The sequence below is a fragment of the Chelonus insularis genome, unplaced genomic scaffold, assembly GCF_013357705.1.
Source record: "Chelonus insularis isolate UGA/USDA-ARS -01 unplaced genomic scaffold, ASM1335770v1 contig_270_pilon, whole genome shotgun sequence".
NCBI lineage: Eukaryota > Metazoa > Arthropoda > Insecta > Hymenoptera > Braconidae > Chelonus > Chelonus insularis.
Genome location: NW_023276458.1, coordinates 145040 through 164502, shown reverse-complemented (window position 1 = coordinate 164502; position 19463 = coordinate 145040). Strand labels below are relative to the sequence as shown.

The window sequence follows — 19463 nt, the reverse complement described above, 5'->3', positions numbered from 1 at the left end:
ATTTACATTATATTAAAGTATATTGTGTTAAAAGTTTTCATTTAAAAATTTTTACAAATCAATATTTCATGATTACTGTATAATTACAATAATTTACATAATGAAATGTTTTTTATCATAATTTTAATTTTTTTTTTTTTTCGTTTACTTTGAAATTTACCGATAAAATTTCATAATCTTTCATCTTGAGAAAGAGATTGATCAGTGCCGGGTTCATTTTGTCTTGATTGTAAGTCACTTGAAATGTGAATGCTTACTTGGGGTTGATGAGATGTACTAAATAATAATTCATTTTGATGTAATGAATTATTAAAATTTGGAACAAAAGTTACATCTTCTCTTCGATTTCTAGAATTACCTCTTATATTATTTCCAAGTCCAGTTCCAGTTGAATTATTTATCACAGATTCTGAATTACCATTGTTGATAATGTCTTGATCTCTATTTGTATTTGAAATATCGTTTGAAATATTTCTGTTTGTTGTTAAATATCTTAAATTTGTCATATAAGGTGAATTTCTATTTAATGCAAGTAAATTTCGTCTAGGCATTGAATATCTAGCCCTTATTGAATTAGTTATAGCATCAGTTCTAGGATTTTCAATATTTCGGTCATGTTGATTAGCTGTATTAGGTTGTAATATAGCACGTAGTGCCATTATTTGATCCGCAATATTTATAGGAACTCTGTAATAATTTCTGTTTTCAGTAGTTGAAGTTGACCTATTAGTAGTATTTGTTCTTCCAGTGTTTGGTTGATCATTTCTATTCGATAAAGAAGTTCTATTTGTTGTCGTTACTCTTCCTCGATTATATCTTGCATTGAATTCTGCTAATCTTTCCCAGGAAGAGCTTAAGTTAGCTCTATTTAAATTTTGAATATTTCTTTCATTTTGTTCTCTTGTATCTCTTGCTGAAGTTATTGTTGGACTCACAAATACAGATCTATTGATAACATAGTTTGCAGAATTATTTGAATTCACAGAAGTCCTTTGTGCAGGAGTATTCAATCGATTATTTTCTTCAGAAATTAATCTACTTGAATTTAGCTGATTTATTGTAGACGAATTTGATAAAGTTAAAGTTGTATTATTAGATCCTGATGTCCATGGAATAGGTTCGGAATTGCGTGTATTTAAATTCGATATTCCAGAATTTGTAACCGAAGAACCATTAGAATTATTTTCATTGGAAATAGAATTATTTGATAAATTGGATCCTGTATTTAAATTTTGACGTCCTTGGGATACATTTGATGGAGTTGAACGATATCTAGAAGTACTCCGTGTCCGGGAAGAACTTTCTCGTCTATTAACAGAAGTATGAGAGTGAGATCGTTGATGGTCACCAGGAATTAAATGTCTATATCGCTCTAATTCAGCCGGTGTTAATTCTCGAGGGTCTGAATTGACTCTGTGAACTGGAATCTGACCATAAGGGCGTGCTTGAGGAACTAAAGGACTTTGAGATTGATTTAACCATTGTAACATCTGTTCTTGAAACGTTATTTTTTTAAATAAATCGTAATGACGATTGTATATTGGTTTCATTTTTTCATTCAGTTCTGTTTTTTTATCACACAGATCTTCTTTTATATTTTCGATATCAGGAACAACTTGGTCCTCTTCACCAATGGATGCTGGAATTTTAAATGTCTCGATGATTGTTGCTAATGAATCTAAGACTTGTACGGCTGTCAATCGCCGACTAGGCTGAAGAACTAACAAATTTCGAATTAATTCAATTGTTCCACCTGATACACGACCATCAAGTGGAATATGATAATTTACTGCTTTAATTTTATTGAATAATTGTGTTGGACTACTATCATAGAATGGAAATTGGCCATAAAGCATTGTAAATAAAACTACTCCTAATGCCCACATATCTGATGGTTTTCCTAAATATGGTTTACCACAAAGAACATCTGGGGAGATGTACGCAGGTGAACCTCTTTGATCTTTTAATAGGTCATTTTCACTCGCTAAGTGTTTTCCCAAACAAAAATTAGTAATTGTTACCTAAAAATATAATTTAAAATTATTTTATAAATATATTTTTTTCAAATAAAAAATTGTAACGATGAAAATGACAAACCTTTCTAGTTTTTCTATTTAAGACTAAATTACCAAGCTTCAAGTCTCTATGAACAATATTTCGTTTATGTAATTCAGCAACTATTCTAACAGTATCTGTAAAAATTAATAAACTTTCTTTTTCTGACAATTTTTTTTCTTTAATAACGTGATGTTGTAAATTAAGTAGTTCTTCATTTCTTGGATTAAAATCATGCGATGTTAAACAATCTAAAACTAAACATAAACGTCGTTTTATTTTTCCTGTATAAATTCGACCATTAGAAATCGATTTTTCTCCTAATGCTGAATCCTATAATAATGTATTAACAGTATTATAAATTGATCAGTAAATAAGTAAATTCAAAATTTTTTTTATATAATCCTTCTTAACTTACTTTAAAAAATCCATGATGGTGAACAACACCATCTTGATTCTGTAATAAACTTAATAGAGAATATTCGGCATGCAGCAACATTTTTCCTTGTCGATCATCTTGAGTTTCATGTTCATTATCATCTTTCAGAGTTAAAATTTTAATTGTGTAGTATTTATCAGTTCCTTCTTTTCTAGCTAAACACTGAACAATACTCTTTACTGGAGATGTTCCAATTAAAGGTCCGAGAATATAAGGTCCAGCTCTTTTTACTGTTTTTGGACAAACTGGAGTACCATACGGAGGTATTAATTCTTTTTCGTCTCTTGTTAATTTTGAAGAGTTTATACATTGACTAGTTCCATCTTGACTAGTTCCTACTTCAGGTACTTTTTGAACTTCATTACAATTAGAACTCATCATTATACTAGACTTTATAATAGACATATTAGTAGTTTCAATATTAATTATTGATGGTTTACACATTGTTACTGATGTATAGCTTAAACTCCCCGATGAATCCAACACTATCGTTTGGTTTAACTGAACATCTGATGCAGAACTTGTATGTTCACCAATGATATTATTTGCTAACCCATTATTTTCATTCGAAATATTCTCACCATCACGTAAGGAATCTTCTACATAAGGAACATCGATATTCATATTATAAGAATCATTATCTATGGGCTCAGCTATCAGAAGTGAATCAGTTTCTCCATGGATTTCCTGCGAGTTAGTTGGAGATATTTGTTCATCACTTGGCCCTTCACTTGTATCCATTGCTTCATACTCATTATCCATTGTATTTTGACTGTTTTGTGAATTATGAACGTCATGTGCAACACTGTTCATCATTTCAATAAAAACTGAAATAAAAAAATATAGAAAATTCTTAATCACTTGTTTTTATTATAAAAATAAATATCACGTAACACACTAACGTATTAAGTAAGATGTAATCTATTAACTTTTACCTTGACTACTTTAAAATAAATTTTTTTATTATTATTAAAAAAAGATATTTATTTTATTTCAATAAAATCAACTTGAGCTCACTCATTTAAGTAGATAAATTAAATAATTATTTACAACTAATGAATAAAAATAATGATTTAGATTCAAACTTGTGTTTACGTATAAGCAAGTATAAATTTTCTTAAAATAATAAGTAAATTTTTTTCTAAAAACTTACCTTAAAAAATACTCACATACAATTATAGTGTTGTAATAATTAAAAGATATAAAAAGAATGTATTTAATTCAATATTAATAAGCGTAAAATGAATAAAATAATGTCAATGAGACTCGTTACATGGAATAATAAATGTTTAACATACGTAATCATGTGGCAGTTTTGGAGCAACTCCAAAACATATGTTGATATCCTTCATTATCGACAGATCATCTACAAATGATCCAATAGTTGAATTCTTGGATACTAGAGAACGCTGTATGCTTATTAAATTTTTTCGCGCAAATTTTTGAATTTTTAGAATTAAATTAAATTTTCAGAATTTTATTATTAGTTGATGTTTATGTTTTTAGACTATTAAATTGTATTAAATGATTAATGCATATAAAAAATGGATTGAATTAATTTAGTTAAAATGTTCTATGTTATGTGTATTAATAAAAATTATTAATGTAATTTTTTATATAATAATGTTAGCTATTAAATGTGGCTTTTACAATAATATATTACTATAAGAATGTAGAAAATGAAATGAGTTGAATTAATTTATAGCACAGTGAATTATCTTTGAATTGAAATCACAAAATTTTATAGAGAGAAATATCTTTGACATCGTTAGTAATAAAATAGAATATTTAAGTTTATATTATTTATTTGGAAAAATCTTTTCACAAACTGTAATTGTTTATTCACGTATTCTCATAACTATTTCTTATTTCGTTTTTTTGTATACATTTTTAATTTTAATTATTATTTCATTAGCATACAAGTAACAGTGTTTAGTTGTTTAAATCAAATTGTATTAACGTGTAATCATAAATCATTATTAAATCATTATTGATATAATTAATGATAATGATAATGTATTGTTATTTATCTTATTGCTAATGTTTGTTTTCTTCTCTTTCTCTCCCTCTCTTTCACTTTCGCAGTATTATTTTGTCATAATTATTATTATGTCAATAATATCATTATTATTCTTATTATTATTATTACAACGAAATAAAAATACGATTTAGATATAGATATCAGATATACAATTATAATGTTCATTTGAAGACAACAGTCATTGACATTATCTTTTGTTAAGATTATTCATTATAACAGAAATTCAGTTTATTTTATGTAATTAATGTAGTGGGGATTTATTTTATACATTTAACCAGTCTTCTTTTAATGCAGTTTTATATATTTATGTATAGTTTACCACATCAAAATGTATTTTCATTATTAACAGACGTGCAAAGACAATGATTAAATGCTTTAATGGAAGATTTATTCTATTATAGTACAAACTAGATATTTTTCTATTTATTGATCTCAATAAACATTGTTAATAAATCTTTTTTTTTCTAATTTTTTTTTACTATGATTTGAATGTATTTAAACTTATTGTTCAACATTATTTTTAATTTTTACATTGTTTTATTAGTCGCAATGCAATAAAAAAATATTATATATTTTCTCGTTTTGTATATATTTTTCCTATTTTTTTTTCTTTTTTTAAAAGTATTTATATTCAATCGGATTAAATTTGAAAACATGATTAATTTTTTTATTTTTTCTCAAAAATTCAAAATATTGTGTACAGTTTTTGTTAGTTATATTCTTTTTCAAAGTGATAAAAAAATATTGAATATTTTTTTATAAACATTGTTAATTAATTCATAATTTATAATAATCTTCACTATACAGCTATTTTCTGTATAGCTTGTATAATTGTAATTTATTATTGATAAATTGTATTTATTTCAACCACAACAGAAAATTATTTAAGTATAAATTTTATCACCTTGCATTTCACATTGTTGTTCATTCACACGCATAATAAATTCCGATGTATATAAATACGTTTTTCTATATATTGTGCATACGAAATTTAAACAAGCAATTGAGTATGCATCAAATATAGTCGCTTATTGCATAAATATATACATAAGATTGTACATAAGTTGCACAATGTATTACTACAAAGTGTGTAAAAATGTTTATTAACGGTTTATTATGGACTATGACATTTTTTATAATCTTGAAAAACTGAAAAATTGAAGAAAATTTGAGTAGAAAACTAGACATTCAAAAAATTGATATAATCGCATTTCTGAAGGCACTTGTTTTCTCCACATAGGTAAATAATTCATAAAAATATTACAATTTACTTATTATTTCATTAGATATGATAATAATCATGAATAGTATAGTCAATTACATAGTTTTGTCAAAATAAGAATCACAAAAATTAGAACGATGATTATATGATAAGTATTATAATTGTAACATACGTTAGGACCTTTTAATAATTTTTTAATAAGTTTACTTTGTATAATTGAAAGTAGAACCAACTTACTTTATTTTTTTAATGAAAATTCTTCATTTCTGAATTTAAACGTTTTGTATATCCAAATTTTTATTTCAATTAATATCCAATTGCACTTCTGTTATCTTCTGATTTATAAACAATTAAAAAATTTTTTTGTTTCTTTTATGTTCAATCATTGTGTTTATTAATTAAAATAATAATTAATATGGTTGGTGTCTCTGGAACTGTCGAGGTCCACCTCGTGGTTTTACTGTTTGGTAGCCAGGATGACTGTCAAAATTATCATATCCAGGATAACTGTCATAATTACTGTAACTATCATCATATCCACCTTGATAACCATTAATATATTCAGGAAAATAACCATAACCACCGCCATATCCATACCCATATCCGAAGCCCCAGTATCCTTGGCGGTTCATGTCTGGATTAACTTTGACTTTCTTGACATCTACTTCTTTTCCATTAATTGTTTGTTTAGGAGCTTTTAGCAATTTGTATACAACATCTTTTGAATCAAATGTAATGAAACAGAATCCTTTCCTTTGATTTTTTGTTTTATCAAATGGGGCCTGAAGTTCAACTACCGTTCCAAATTGATTGAAATAAGCTTTGATATCATCGTCTGTCATATCTGGAGTTAGTCCGCCAACAAATATTTTTCCATGTTGTGATTTTTTGCTTACACGTTTCGGATCCACCTTTAAAAAATAAACAAATAAATAACATGTTTAAAGAATATAGCAATTTAAAATCGAAATAAATAGTCTTCTAAAGGTATATACAATTATTAGGATATTAGTTAAAATGATTTAAAAATTTCTAGATAGCACTAGATTTTATAGATATTGAGTAGTAAAAATGTTTTACCGAATTACATAAACAATTTAATGGCAAAAATTATTTTAATATTAACCATTTTTTTTTGGTAATTTGTTATTTAAAATTTTTAATTAAAGAAAAAAAAGGTTAATAATTATTCAATTATTAATTGCATATCTTAATTGATTTTTTATTCCAAGAAAATTGATATTTTTAAATGAAAATAAAAATTCTAAAACATATTAATACCTTACGCTCGTTGATATAATGCTCTCCAGAAGCTAAAAGTTTATCAATAGTCTTCGGATTTGTAAAAACCATAAAAGCAAAGCCTCTAGAAATACCGGTATGTTGATCCATTTTAACAGTTATGCTTTCGATTTCACCGAATTGCTCAAAGTGCTCTCGAAGTTCTTTGTCAGTTGTACGACGTGAAAGTCCACCAACGAAAAGCTTTCGTTCATCATCCATGCCTGGTATACCTGCAGTAGCCTGTTGATTTTTTTGCTGAATTTGTTGATTTGTCCCATTTTTTTGTTGATTTTCCTGAGAGTTATCATTTGAGGATTGATTAGGACCAGATGAATTCGATGTATCCATTTGAGTCTGATAACAGTCGACTGCCGCCATCGTTCTTATTCTGATTTTTACTTTCAAGCTGTGATACACACAAGTACTCTATAAGAATCACGCAAAAGAAGACAATTATTGAGTTTTTTACTTTTGTTTGAAAAATTATTGTTATAAAGAATGGAATAATGTCAACTGAATGATATTGTTTATGATAAATATAATAAAAATGTATCAAATTTTGCGAAATATTTTTCAATATGTACCTTTCTTTTTTCTCGCGGATTCTACCGGTGTCGAGAGGTTGGTTGAAACTCGCCTGCGCCTATGTGCCAACCCCAAGATTCAACCGAAGACAGACTAAAACAGACCGGTCGAATAAAATTAGATAAGGATAACACGATATATGTCGATGTATTTGTACAATTAAACTATACAATTTCGTATATACATGTGTGAATTTTTCTATAGTTTACACCATTCGTTTCTTTACTATCTTACGGATTGGATATTTCATATGTTTACCTCTTTCTCACAACCAATCACGGGATGATATAGAGCAATAGTGAAATCCAAAAACGGTTATTCTTATGATATTTATTATAATTTATATTTACATCTTTTTTTGTAGCAGTTTAATTATTTTGAATAATAGCTGTGTCGAAAGTTGGTTAATATTTTTTTATGTTTTATATTTATTATATCATAATAAATCTTAATTATAATAGTTAAATAAATTATTATTGAAAAGTATCTGAAGTATCTATTTTTTATGTGGTAAATCGCGCCATTTTACAAGAATGTTATTTGATAAAAAAAATTTTAAGTAAAAATTAACATCTTTAGATTCAACTCTTTTCTTTTATATTAAAGCTAAATTCATAATATAATTAACATAAATACTTTCTAAATTAATACAACATTTTTATTTTCATAAAAAGAAAATAACACATTTTACAAACATTAAAGAGAATTTCTATGAAAGTACATATTGATTTATTCTCATGAATTTTATGTGTATACATATATTGTATGGATTGTTGTTAAATAGAAATAAGATTTGGCATTTATTTTCGGCGGAACGAAGTTAACCCGCTTCATTTAAACGTCAGTATGTATCTTATTTCTTGTCTCGATAAATTATATTTTATTTCTATTTTCCTTTAAAATCTTGTTAAAAACTTTGATTAGATTTCATTCATTCAATATACATCATTTTTCCTTTACTCAGGTAATACTGATTGATTGAATACATAGGTTATATTAATTAACCTAATAATTGACTTATTTATATCTTGTATATCACTGTTTCATAATATTTAATAAGCAATGAATACGACTAATGATAAATTTTTAGAATAATCGAAATACATATATAAAATATAAATAATTCAAGCAATTCTTTATGACGTACTATGTAGTTGATTTCATCTCATATATGATTAAAGTTAACATAAATTATTAATTGTATAAAGTATCATATTATTTTTATTTTAAATATTAATCTTATTGATATGTTGTATCTTTCATAAGAAAGTATTATTCGACAAACGACATCTGATTGTCCTGGTTTTAATAGGTAAACGTCAAAATGTTGCGCAAGCGTGTTTGTTATCCTCGAGAGCTTTGAATTTTCAGCTCAGTCGCTCTAAGATGGACGGTGGTGGAGCGTATGGTGGTGGAAAAGCTGGTGCACCCTTCGACCCAATTGCATTTGTACAAAGGCCTCAAGTTATTATAAAAGCAGCATGTTTAGTAAGTAAAAAAACAAATTTCTTTATTTCTTATTTAATTCTGCCTTAGTGTAAAAGTAATTGATGAAATTGCTAACGTTGACATTGATTCTAAAGAAGATATTTCTGGTCCCCACCTTCTTTCATTTTATACCCTCCACCCCCGACAATGGGGTTGTTTTATTGATTTTTAAGAATTAACTTATGATGTTTCCATGATAAACCAAAAGTAAAATTATTATAGTTTTTTATAATTTTTATATCAATAAATGTAATGACTTATCTAAATTAATTAATAATCACTCTGAGTCGATCGCCGAATCGATTGTGAAGCCAGAAAGTGGGAGTGGAATAAGGGGAGGTTTTAATTTTCATCTTCTATGCGTCGATATCTTATTTTATTTAGAATTTGTTTAAAATAAAAACTTTGAATACGATTGGATTCAAGTAAATACAAATTGGTTAAATCTTTCTTAATTTAGTAATTTTTATTTTTTAACATAAAAATATATTATTCTGTTATACTTTGAATTACTGTATTTTCCTTTTTTATGTTTGTTTTTAATTTGAAATAATAATAATCTCTTTACTTCTCTATTTGCAGCTTTTCTCAATAATTGTCTTTGGTTGCATAAGCAGTAAAGGATATAAGGAAGAAAATGGAAAAGAATATTGTCTTTATAATGGAGATACAAATGCATGTAACTATGGAGTTGGAATAGGAGTACTGGCATTTTTAGCGAGTATAGGTTTCCTTGTAGGAGAATATTTATTTGAGCAAATGTCATCAGTTAAAACCAGAAAGCATTATGTGTTACTTGATCTTGGGTGAGTTTTTCAATCCATTATTGATTTCTGGTCCACTTCCCTCCGTTTAAATAATACTTGAAATAATTTCTAAATTAAATCAATAATTAATGTACTAGGCGAGAAGTTGAGTTATACATAATTTACTTCTATTTGAGAATAACATATTACTGAAATTTTCATTTAAATTTTATATTTATTTATTTTATATAAAAGAGTATTTTTTTATAGATATAATTTTTTTCAAATTTCAATATCTCTAATTTGAGAAAATTAAAATAAAAAAATTGATTTTATTTTTAGATTTTCTGGAGCTTGGGCATTTTTGTATTTTGTGGGCTTTTGTTATTTAACTAATGCTTGGAATTCAAGCCCGCCTTCTGTCGATGGATATGGAGTAAATAATGTACAAGGAGCTATTGCATTTTCATTCTTTTCAATCTTTACGTGGGTAAGTGAGCAAAAATATATCATTCTGAAATATACACGTATTAAATAACAGATAATTATTTGATGAACGTATTGAATTGGTATTATTAGGCAGGAAGTGCTTGGTTCGCATTTCAACGATTTAAACAAGGAACAGATGCTGCTTTTGCGCCGAGTTATGAAGCTGATCCAGTACAACAAGGAGTTATCGGAGGTTTTACAAGTTATCCTGATTCAACAGATGCAGCTTATCAAGAACAATCTTTTCCTCAGCAACAACAACGAGGTATGGGTGAATTTCAAGCTCCAGCGTATTGAGACCATTAGTTGAAAAGTATTATAAATATTCTCCAAATTTGCACAGAGGCACAGCCACTCACTAAATGACTTAAAAGAGACTAAATTTAAACGCTGAGCGACCTTATTCTTACATTGCCTCCGTAAATCAATCTGTTCTATTCCATCTGTATGTTCTTTTCATTTATGTATATTTTTAGTCTAAAGTGTTATAAATAGCAAATATGAGATTATTAACTACAATAGATTATAGTCAGATAAAATGATGTTTAATAATAATGCTAAAAAAGTTTATTAAAAATTTATTTTTCACTGAATAATTTGAAATTAATATGAAAAATTAAAAAGTCCATTTCATCAATGATATTAATTAAAAATGTTTATACATATATTTACATGATATGTAAGCTCGTATGGCATTTTATCATTAACAACAGTATTATAAATATGAATTTATTGAAAGTTCATGAACATATTTTGAAATATTTATAAACTAATACTTATAAAATTAATGTTAATATTATTTATTTTAAAACTACGTTTTTTATTCATCTTTAAAAAAGAAAAAAACAAATTAATCATATGAAATTGAAAAACTTATTGATTAATAGAAAGAATAATGAATTATCTGAATAAATGTATTTCGGAGATGAAAATATTTATCTATTTCAAGTAACAAAAATATTTCATCAATTAAAATATTCTGATAGTGAAAGAGTTTTTAATAACAACTTTAAAGCATTATTGCATTATCTGACTAATGATAGCAATGCTTTTGTAAATTAATCATTATTAAAAAGTCCTTTCAGCTCTTATGTTGGTTTTTTAATGAATATTTAAAATTTTACGCAAAAGCATAAATATTATAACATAAATTGACAGGCCTCCCATCAATAACGATGTAGAAATGTAAACTTTGTTTAATGATACATGCATTTAAATGATGATGATAATTAAAGATTTTCTTTTGAGTGATTGAGTTACATACGTTTGCGCGTAAGCGCTTGAAAACAAAAGAGTAATTTGAGTAATCATGAATTTAATAATTAACGATGTCGTTGTGTAGTTGGTTAAGGTACAATTTTCATTATTATTGTGCCGAGTGCTTAATTTCTTTAAATAATGTCAAATGTAGATCGTTACGGAAACAGAATATTGAGTCGTGATGTGCAGTTAAAATTATTGTAATAACAGATAAAATTTTAGATTCATAATTAAGAAATTTAATTATTTATTAATGAATTTTGAAAGAAACATCAGTAAAAAAAATATTGATGGAAATTAATAAATACAAATATAATAAAAACATTAATAAGATTTGTCAGTAATTAACAAACAATAAACAATCAAGGAAGGTTCTAATACATAAATTTAAATGTAAAATTTATCTTTCAATATAACAATAAAAAAGGTTCATTGAAATTAATATCAATACAATATAAAAAAAATATATACATATATATATATATATATAAATAATCTCCATTAGATTTATTATTAATTATTTATGAATAGTAAAATAAAAATTAATACTTGAAAAATAAATTAATGGAGAAATTGAAATAAGAGCCTTCCAATACATAAATTTACAACATTTTAAGTTTACGTGTGACGAATTTACGTACAAGTTAGATACTTATGGCATTGTTGTAGTAAAATAAAAGGTAAATAATTCATGTACGAAGGTTTCAGTGTTTAGAGAACAATTATCTAGTCTAGATTATTATTAATATTAATTAATATTATACTATAGTTGATTATCAGTTATATGCAGCATATGAAACAACATTGAATATGTTTGAATTTTTTTACTGCACTGATAATCGGTTCACTTATCTCAAACTTTGGCCAAATAGTACTCGAATTACTTAATAATGTTTTAATTATAAAATATATTAATTATATTATAATGATTAATCATTAATTTGCAATTTAACATACTTACCGTATTCAAATGACCAAGAAATATTCTTGTAAAGATTCTTGCAACTTCTATCAATTTTTTCTTGATTGTATTGTGTTGATGTGAATTGCTTATTATATTTTTTAACTATATGAATTTGCAATAATCTTTGTAAGAGTTAATATTATCGTTAGTATGAAACACAAACCATTCGTACCTGGTTCATTATTTATTAATTAACTTATTTATAATTCTGTGCTAATCAAAAGAAAAAAAATTATTCCACTTAATTTTACTTGTGTTGACTGTTAATTTACTCTAGAAATTAAGTTGTAAATTGGTATACTCGTGTAATTGTTGAAAAATTTGGACTGTCATTCGTGATGTCAAAAAGTAATATTATTCAGTATGTAATATTATTTTTGTGTGTGTATAATCAAGCAATAGATAACACTCGACAGTCCAAAAATGAATACAATTGTATGAATGTTAATCGTATAATCGATAGTATTATTCTACTTGCGATTTATCCGTAGGACAACAAAAACGAATGTAATAAAAGAAATTAATAAACATAATACAAGTTTAGCTATAATATAAAGGACAAAAAAAACAAAGATAACATATATTCTGCGGCTACGAATATTAAATTATTATTAAGTTTTGAATTTTTACCTAATTATTTCACTGGTTAATTAATCATTGTTACATATAAATTATAAATGTTATTTCCTGTTTCACAGACTCATTCTCTTCCTCAAAAAAGTTCATATTCAATGAAATATTATAATATATACATCTGTATTTTTTTTTTTCGTTTTGACCAATATATTTAGTATTATGAAAAATAGACGTGTGAATACAATCAATATTATTGAAAACGAGTTATAACTTTTCTATCCTTTTTTGAAAATAATCAACAACCAATTGCTAATATGCAGTCAGAATATTTTGTTTAAAAAATTATTGCATTCATAACGCTTTTTGTCCGATTTTGTTCATTACGTGAAATAAATAAATTAAAAAAAAATAACAATTGTGCAGTTTCTGAACATTTTTTTAATGTTTTATTTTAATAAACACAGATTCGAAAATGAGTAAAACTTCATTATAATATATATAATATATATAAATATATATGTATATATATATTTCTTCCCACTTATTTAGAAAATTATTGTTATTTCAATATTAAAAAAAATAATTGAGGTTTGATGTGAAATAAAACAACAATGGTTAGAAAATTGGCTTTTTATTTAGAAATATCCTGTAAGAAGGCTCATAATCTAATCCTGCTTCACAATTTTTATGTAATTATACATGAATAATAATTATAGTTAATAAAAATAAAAATAACCATATCAATAATATTCCCAATAGTACGAATTTAAATATTTCAATAATACTTATATAATTTAATTTCGTTAAACCTCAATAAATAGTGTCTCAACATTTCATTAACAATGGAAAATTATCAAAATGTGTACATCAAAAGTAAAGAAGTATTATTAATTTACGATGACACTCGTGGAAACAATTCAAAAATTAATAAATGATCAATCAAGTCGTTGATTAATATCATATTGTGGCTTATAACAATACTCCGTCCTTATCGTTTTTCATCAAGATAATTTTACAATCAAAAAAATGCTTTATCCGAGATTCCTCTTTTCTCTTGAGCATATAAAAATGATAAATTATAAATTGCAATCTCGAATATTTATCCTAATACAATAATCATTTATACATAGTTAATATTTTTTTAAATAACAGAATAATTAATTAAACATTATAGTGATATTCTTAGCTGGTTTTATAAATTTTTATTGAGGTTGACATCACTTAAATTATGGTATTTAGATAAAAAATTTTACCTCAATATAAAATTTTCCATTCACTTGAATTTTTATCGTAAACATCATTTTTTTTACACTTTCATTTTTTAGATAAGTATCTATCTAAGTTCTTATCAGACAATGAAAGAATAGAAAAATTGTATTAAATTAATTTTGCACATTATTTTTTTCTTTGTAAATTTTTCTCACTAATTTTCTCATCTTTCGTTTTTTTTTTTTTCTTGTTTATGACTAAAATAGTCCATTAAAAAATACTACCATCGTTTTTTTTTTTTTTTGTTATACTAAAACGTATGGTATCTCTTTCCAAAGGGTCTCAAAAATGTTTTATATTTGTGGAAAAAATATTTATATATATGTATTATATTATTTATATAAATCCTATTTTATTATAGAAAATACTCTTATAAGATAACAAAACTTGAGAAAATAAAAATAAACCACAGAGATCACTTAACTTTTCTATTTTTTTTTCTTGGTATCAAACCTATTTCGTAGTCTTTATCAATCAAAAAATTTTCATCTTTCCATCATCGTAATTATTCATTGCTATTATATTCTTTTATCGATTGATCAATCAATTAATGAGACTCTTTGTACCAGAGATAAATTATGTTATTATAAACATAATCAAATTATCAATCTACAGAGTCTAGAAAATTATTAACAGATCATTGCCGTGCATTATGTTCTGTCTCTAGGAGACATTCTCTTACAAGAATTCGCGCATGTTGAATACCCATTTTAAGCCTTTCAGCAGCACTACGGCTTCCTGCATAAGATAAACGAATATCTCTACCCAATTCTTCAATGATCACTAAAAGTTGAGCGTACTTTCCTTGTCCAGGAACTGATGGAAAGTTAATAGTACTTGAAGGGCTTGATTGAGCGACTTGAACTGTCTGGACACTCTGTAAATTCCTCGGATTTGGCACCGTAATTACTGGTTCAGGAATCCGTGGAATTTCCTGTACCTTTGGAGGTGGAGGATCGTTTAATTTTGTTATTGTTATCTCATTTAATTTTGCTAATTCTGTTAACTTTGCCATTTCTGCCATTTTCGAATACTCTGGCATTTTTGTTATATCATTTTGCATATTAGCCATTTTCATCATTTCATTCATCTTAGTTTTTTCACTCATTTTTGCCATTTCTGTCATCTTTACCATTTCATTTAGCTTAGCTATCTCATTCATTCTTTGAACTTCGTTTATTGCCATTTGTGACATTTTCATCATTTCATTCATTTTTGCTATCTCATTCATTTTTGATATATCATTGTACTTTGCCATTTCGCTAAATTTTACCATTTCGTTCATTTTTGCAAGTTCTGACATTTTGGCTATTTCTTGCATCTTTATGTATTCTGTTGTTTTCGCATACTCTGCCATCTTTTCCATTTCATATCTTTTGGCCATGTCTTGAGACATTTTATTTAATTCGGTCATTTTACTAAACTCTGCTAATTGAGCCATTTGAACAATATGTTCTGGTACTTTACCTCTTTCCATCATTTGTTTTAATTCTGCAGAAATTTTATTCATATTCATCTCCGACATTTGAGCTATTGTAGCAGCATCAGGCATTTTTGAAAGTTCAGCAATTTTTGATATTTCTCTTGCTAAATTTTCATCAAGACATCTCTTCTTTTTAGCTCTATGCCTAGCCATTCTCTGTGCTTCTTGCATTCTTCTGAGTGCGGCTTGTTCTTCTGTCTCCTTAGCACGCACGTTTTTCATCCTTTCTGCTGCTGTATAAAGCCGTATAGCACGTTCTTCGGCTGTTTCTGACATTAGTCTATCGTTTTTTAATTGTTGCATTGATTCTCTTACCTTTGATAATGAATAATAACCATTTTCTTTATAAATTTATTATTTAATAGAATCATCCATGTTTTATCCATTAGGAATATTATCATTATTGTCATTAATCATTAAAGTTAATTTTAATTAATGATTATTTTTTATGAATATTTATTAAAGATTGATAATAAATAAAATCGATGAAAAAAATTATTATTCCATTAGAAAATTTTCCATGGAATCTATTGTTTTTATAACATGTATCACTGAAAAAGAAAGGTTAACTCATTAGTGATGATGATATAAAAATAACTATTTGATATTAATACTATAAATAAGTTAATACGTCACAAAAGAAACTTATAATGATAATCACCTTGGTACAGTTAGTTATTTCATGTAGATTAGAACCAATCAGGCAGGTGCACGTAAAAAATCAACGAAGTAGCAAAAAAATTTATCTGCTTCTCAATAATATTTTATTCCGTTTACTGGTTTTAATTTTTAAGGAATAAGATACTTGTAATAAATTCATCTATAATAGTCGGTAGAAACGGTAACAGAACTGCAATGAATTATTTTTAAATATTTTCAATGTCTTGATTCTCGAGTTTTTGAAAATTTTAAACGAAGAAACGAATTGTGGCAGTAGTGGCGCATGCGTAAAAATATAAGAACGACGTCTTCGTTATTTCCCCTTCGCGTTTCACCCAATCACAACAATGGCGGACGTAATTTGGTCAATCTACGAAAACTTACGTTTAATCGAGATGATGATCTTGATGTATTTTTTATCTTCTTATCAGTGAAATAAAGTACCTAATATTTAATCCGGCATTCGTTAACACCAATATTCAATAAATAAATGGTAAATAAATAGTAGTATCACTATGTTAAAATGAACAAAAGCGATATCGGCCGACATGTAAGATTTTCGTTCGGGAGAGCCACTTTAAGGGGCCAAGCGAGGTCGGCCCGATAGACTGCGTGTGACGTGGTCGCGTTTATTGACCATAACCCCTTCCTCCTTTTGCCACCCCCGATGTAGAGAGACGAGACGACCGAGGAGGCAACTTCAAGGCGGACAGGTGTGTGTTGCGCTGCTACGTCTCAGATGTGAAATTTCTATTGTCCATCTTCCTTTCCTCCATTCCATCCTACATGTGCTCCTTACTAGACTCGACGAGTATTCCAAGAGTACATATTTATTCATGCATAAAAATTACATCGCTATATTGAATCTTTTATACTCTCTAAAAAAGTACATTTTTTAAGGTATAACAAATTGATTTTATTTTCTATTCATTATGGACAATTATCAAAGATACTTCAAAAATCATATTTGATAGTATAAAAATTTTACAAATGAATTATTGCCAATGTAATCATCTTAACAATAGAAATAGTAATTTATTGTTAATCGGCGACTTTATTAATTGCTATAATTTTTTCGAATATATTAAACAAGTATTATTAATTTTTTATTATTATCTTTGATAAAACTCATTCGAGTTTACACTATACATTTCTTAGGATCACTGACCTCAATTAAGAATAAAATACTCTTTTTTTGTACTCTTAATCAATGGTGATCAATAAAAGTGATTATCATTTTACAAATAAAGTTTTAAACTAACTATTAGTAAAAAAAATTTTTTTTATTAGCTGTAGAGGATCAGTGACCTCATGAATAGTAATATAGATAAGATCATTAGATCAACATTAAAACATTGATGTTATTTTCATTTTGATCTCAATTATTTTAAGAAACCAAGTATCTACATAAATACTTGTTTCTGTTAGCTTCAATAAAAAATTTTATCCTAATATAATAATAACAAATTACATAAATAAATTGAACACAATCAATTTTTAATAGTCAATTAAAAGTTAACTAGCAATTTCAATTTTCTAATACTCATTATTTTCGTAGTATAAATTATTATTTTCTAAATCTTATAATATATAGTGATTAATATATATTTGTCATAATTTTGAAAACTCATAAGTGAAGTGAATATAGTTTCTTAATGATATTTTTGAATTAAGTATCGTAAAATCACTTGTATTTATCACAAATATTTCAATAGAAAAAATATTTAGTAGTTTTGTTATGATTATTTTTTGCTTGTTATTGTCGTGAATTAATTTCTGTTTCTAGAAGACAATCTCTGACTAGCATTCTTGCTTGAATGATGCCCATTTTAAGTCTTTCAGTAGAAGATCTGCTACCGGCATAAGTCAGTCTGATGTCTCTACCAAGCTCTTCAATAACTTCTAATAATTGAGAATATTTACTTTGTCCTAAAACAGTAGGAACTATTGTTAAGGAGTTTTCTTGTTTAGTATTTCCTTTCAATGTTGCTTCTAATGATTGATTTACTGGCTGATTATTAGAATTTTTTATTTGAAAAACAACATTCCTTCTTTTTAATTCTGAAATCATAGCCATTTCAGTTAATTTTGCAGCCTCAAGTGCTTTAGCCTCTTCAATAGCTTTTTTTTTTTTAGCTCGGAATCTTGCCATTCGTTGAGCATCGTGAAATCTCCTCAAGATTGCTTCCTCTTCAGTTTCATGAGGTCTTGGTAATGGTCGTCTTGGATTTTTCTTTTTCTCTCCATTTGGACTCAATTTTGCTTTTGCTTTTGATATTTCTTTAATTTTATTCCATGAATTCTGTCCATTCATTATACTTTGACTTACTATTGATTAGTTCACACTAGCTTTTAATATTTAAGATGTTTTTTCGTTGTAATTCTTTTATTATCTTCATTTGAGCAGTTTCTCCGTTTAATATAATTATTTGTTATAAATTAATTATAAAAATATAATCCTTTATCAAACATATCTTGAAGTTGAGAGTTTTTTTTTCTAATTATTGTAACAAATATATTGAATAAATTGAAAATTCCCGCCAATTATCGTCTTAGAGATTTAAATATGTATTCAAGTAATTTTATTGGTTAAAATTTATTCCAATAGAAATCACAAATATGGCGGACGGTAATTGGCAATGCGCAGATATTGCGAATCACATGTGATTAAACTCAAACGTTACAAAGTTGTAATTGATAATAAATAAATGTTTTCTAAAGAACAAAAAGTAAATTTGTATAATATGGAGATTGAGTTGATTAAATCGAAGAAGAAGTTGATTGAAAATTATTGAATAAATGGACCCAAAGTTGCAACAACACGTAAGACTTTTTACTGTGCACTCTTTACAACTGGTACAGTTTCACGAAAAAATTCTAAGGACCTGGTTTATTGGAGATT

At 26.4% G+C, this 19463-nt stretch overlaps 5 protein-coding genes across 14 annotated transcripts; 1 reads left to right on the top strand and 4 right to left on the bottom strand.

Annotated features, from left to right (window-relative positions):
• Positions 1-121: 121 nt before the first annotated feature.
• LOC118065153 (probable serine/threonine-protein kinase MARK-B) lies at positions 122-3821 on the bottom strand. 3 transcript variants are annotated; one of them, XM_035080249.1, is made up of 4 exons: positions 3648-3821; positions 2474-3321; positions 2098-2388; positions 122-2021 (listed from the first exon to the last, which is right to left on the bottom strand). In XM_035080249.1, the coding sequence occupies exons 2-4, from the start codon at positions 3308-3310 to the stop codon at positions 171-173; spliced, it is 2979 nt and encodes a 992-aa protein (XP_034936140.1). In that variant the 5' UTR covers positions 3311-3321; positions 3648-3821; the 3' UTR covers positions 122-170. The 3 variants fall into 3 exon arrangements, with proteins under 3 accessions (XP_034936140.1, XP_034936141.1, XP_034936143.1); XM_035080250.1 differs by having other exon boundaries at positions 3664-3821; XM_035080252.1 differs by having other exon boundaries at positions 3793-3819.
• Positions 3822-5910: 2089 nt separating this feature from the next.
• On the bottom strand, positions 5911-7768 carry LOC118065143 (RNA-binding protein squid-like). Of its 2 annotated transcripts, none has more exons than XM_035080232.1 (3): positions 7626-7742; positions 7039-7447; positions 5911-6668 (listed from the first exon to the last, which is right to left on the bottom strand). In XM_035080232.1, exons 2-3 carry the CDS (start codon positions 7417-7419, stop codon positions 6168-6170), a joined length of 882 nt encoding a protein of 293 aa, XP_034936123.1. In that variant the 5' UTR covers positions 7420-7447; positions 7626-7742; the 3' UTR covers positions 5911-6167. The 2 variants fall into 2 exon arrangements, with proteins under 2 accessions (XP_034936123.1, XP_034936122.1); XM_035080231.1 differs by having other exon boundaries at positions 5912-6668; positions 7039-7467; positions 7626-7768.
• A 656-nt stretch (positions 7769-8424) lies between these two features.
• Syngr (synaptogyrin) lies at positions 8425-11077 on the top strand. Of its 6 annotated transcripts, none has more exons than XM_035080233.1 (5): positions 8425-8470; positions 8939-9114; positions 9697-9920; positions 10203-10350; positions 10440-11077. In XM_035080233.1, exons 2-5 carry the CDS (start codon positions 9013-9015, stop codon positions 10644-10646), a joined length of 681 nt encoding a protein of 226 aa, XP_034936124.1. In that variant the 5' UTR covers positions 8425-8470; positions 8939-9012; the 3' UTR covers positions 10647-11077. The 6 variants fall into 6 exon arrangements, with proteins under 6 accessions (XP_034936124.1, XP_034936127.1, XP_034936129.1 ...); XM_035080236.1 differs by having other exon boundaries at positions 8426-8470; positions 8998-9114; XM_035080238.1 differs by having other exon boundaries at positions 8448-8466; positions 8998-9114.
• A 3528-nt stretch (positions 11078-14605) lies between these two features.
• On the bottom strand, positions 14606-17192 carry LOC118065142 (uncharacterized). Of its 2 annotated transcripts, XM_035080230.1 has the most exons (3): positions 16946-17192; positions 16563-16751; positions 14606-16452 (listed from the first exon to the last, which is right to left on the bottom strand). In XM_035080230.1, the coding sequence occupies exon 3, from the start codon at positions 16202-16204 to the stop codon at positions 15056-15058; it is 1149 nt and encodes a 382-aa protein (XP_034936121.1). In that variant the 5' UTR covers positions 16205-16452; positions 16563-16751; positions 16946-17192; the 3' UTR covers positions 14606-15055. The 2 variants fall into 2 exon arrangements, with proteins under 2 accessions (XP_034936121.1, XP_034936119.1); XM_035080228.1 differs by having other exon boundaries at positions 16563-17192.
• Positions 17193-18070: 878 nt separating this feature from the next.
• LOC118065137 (uncharacterized) lies at positions 18071-19444 on the bottom strand. The gene has a single exon (XM_035080224.1). It carries the CDS (start codon positions 18873-18875, stop codon positions 18318-18320), a length of 558 nt encoding a protein of 185 aa, XP_034936115.1. The 5' UTR covers positions 18876-19444; the 3' UTR covers positions 18071-18317.
• Between the last annotated feature and the right edge of the window lie 19 nt (positions 19445-19463).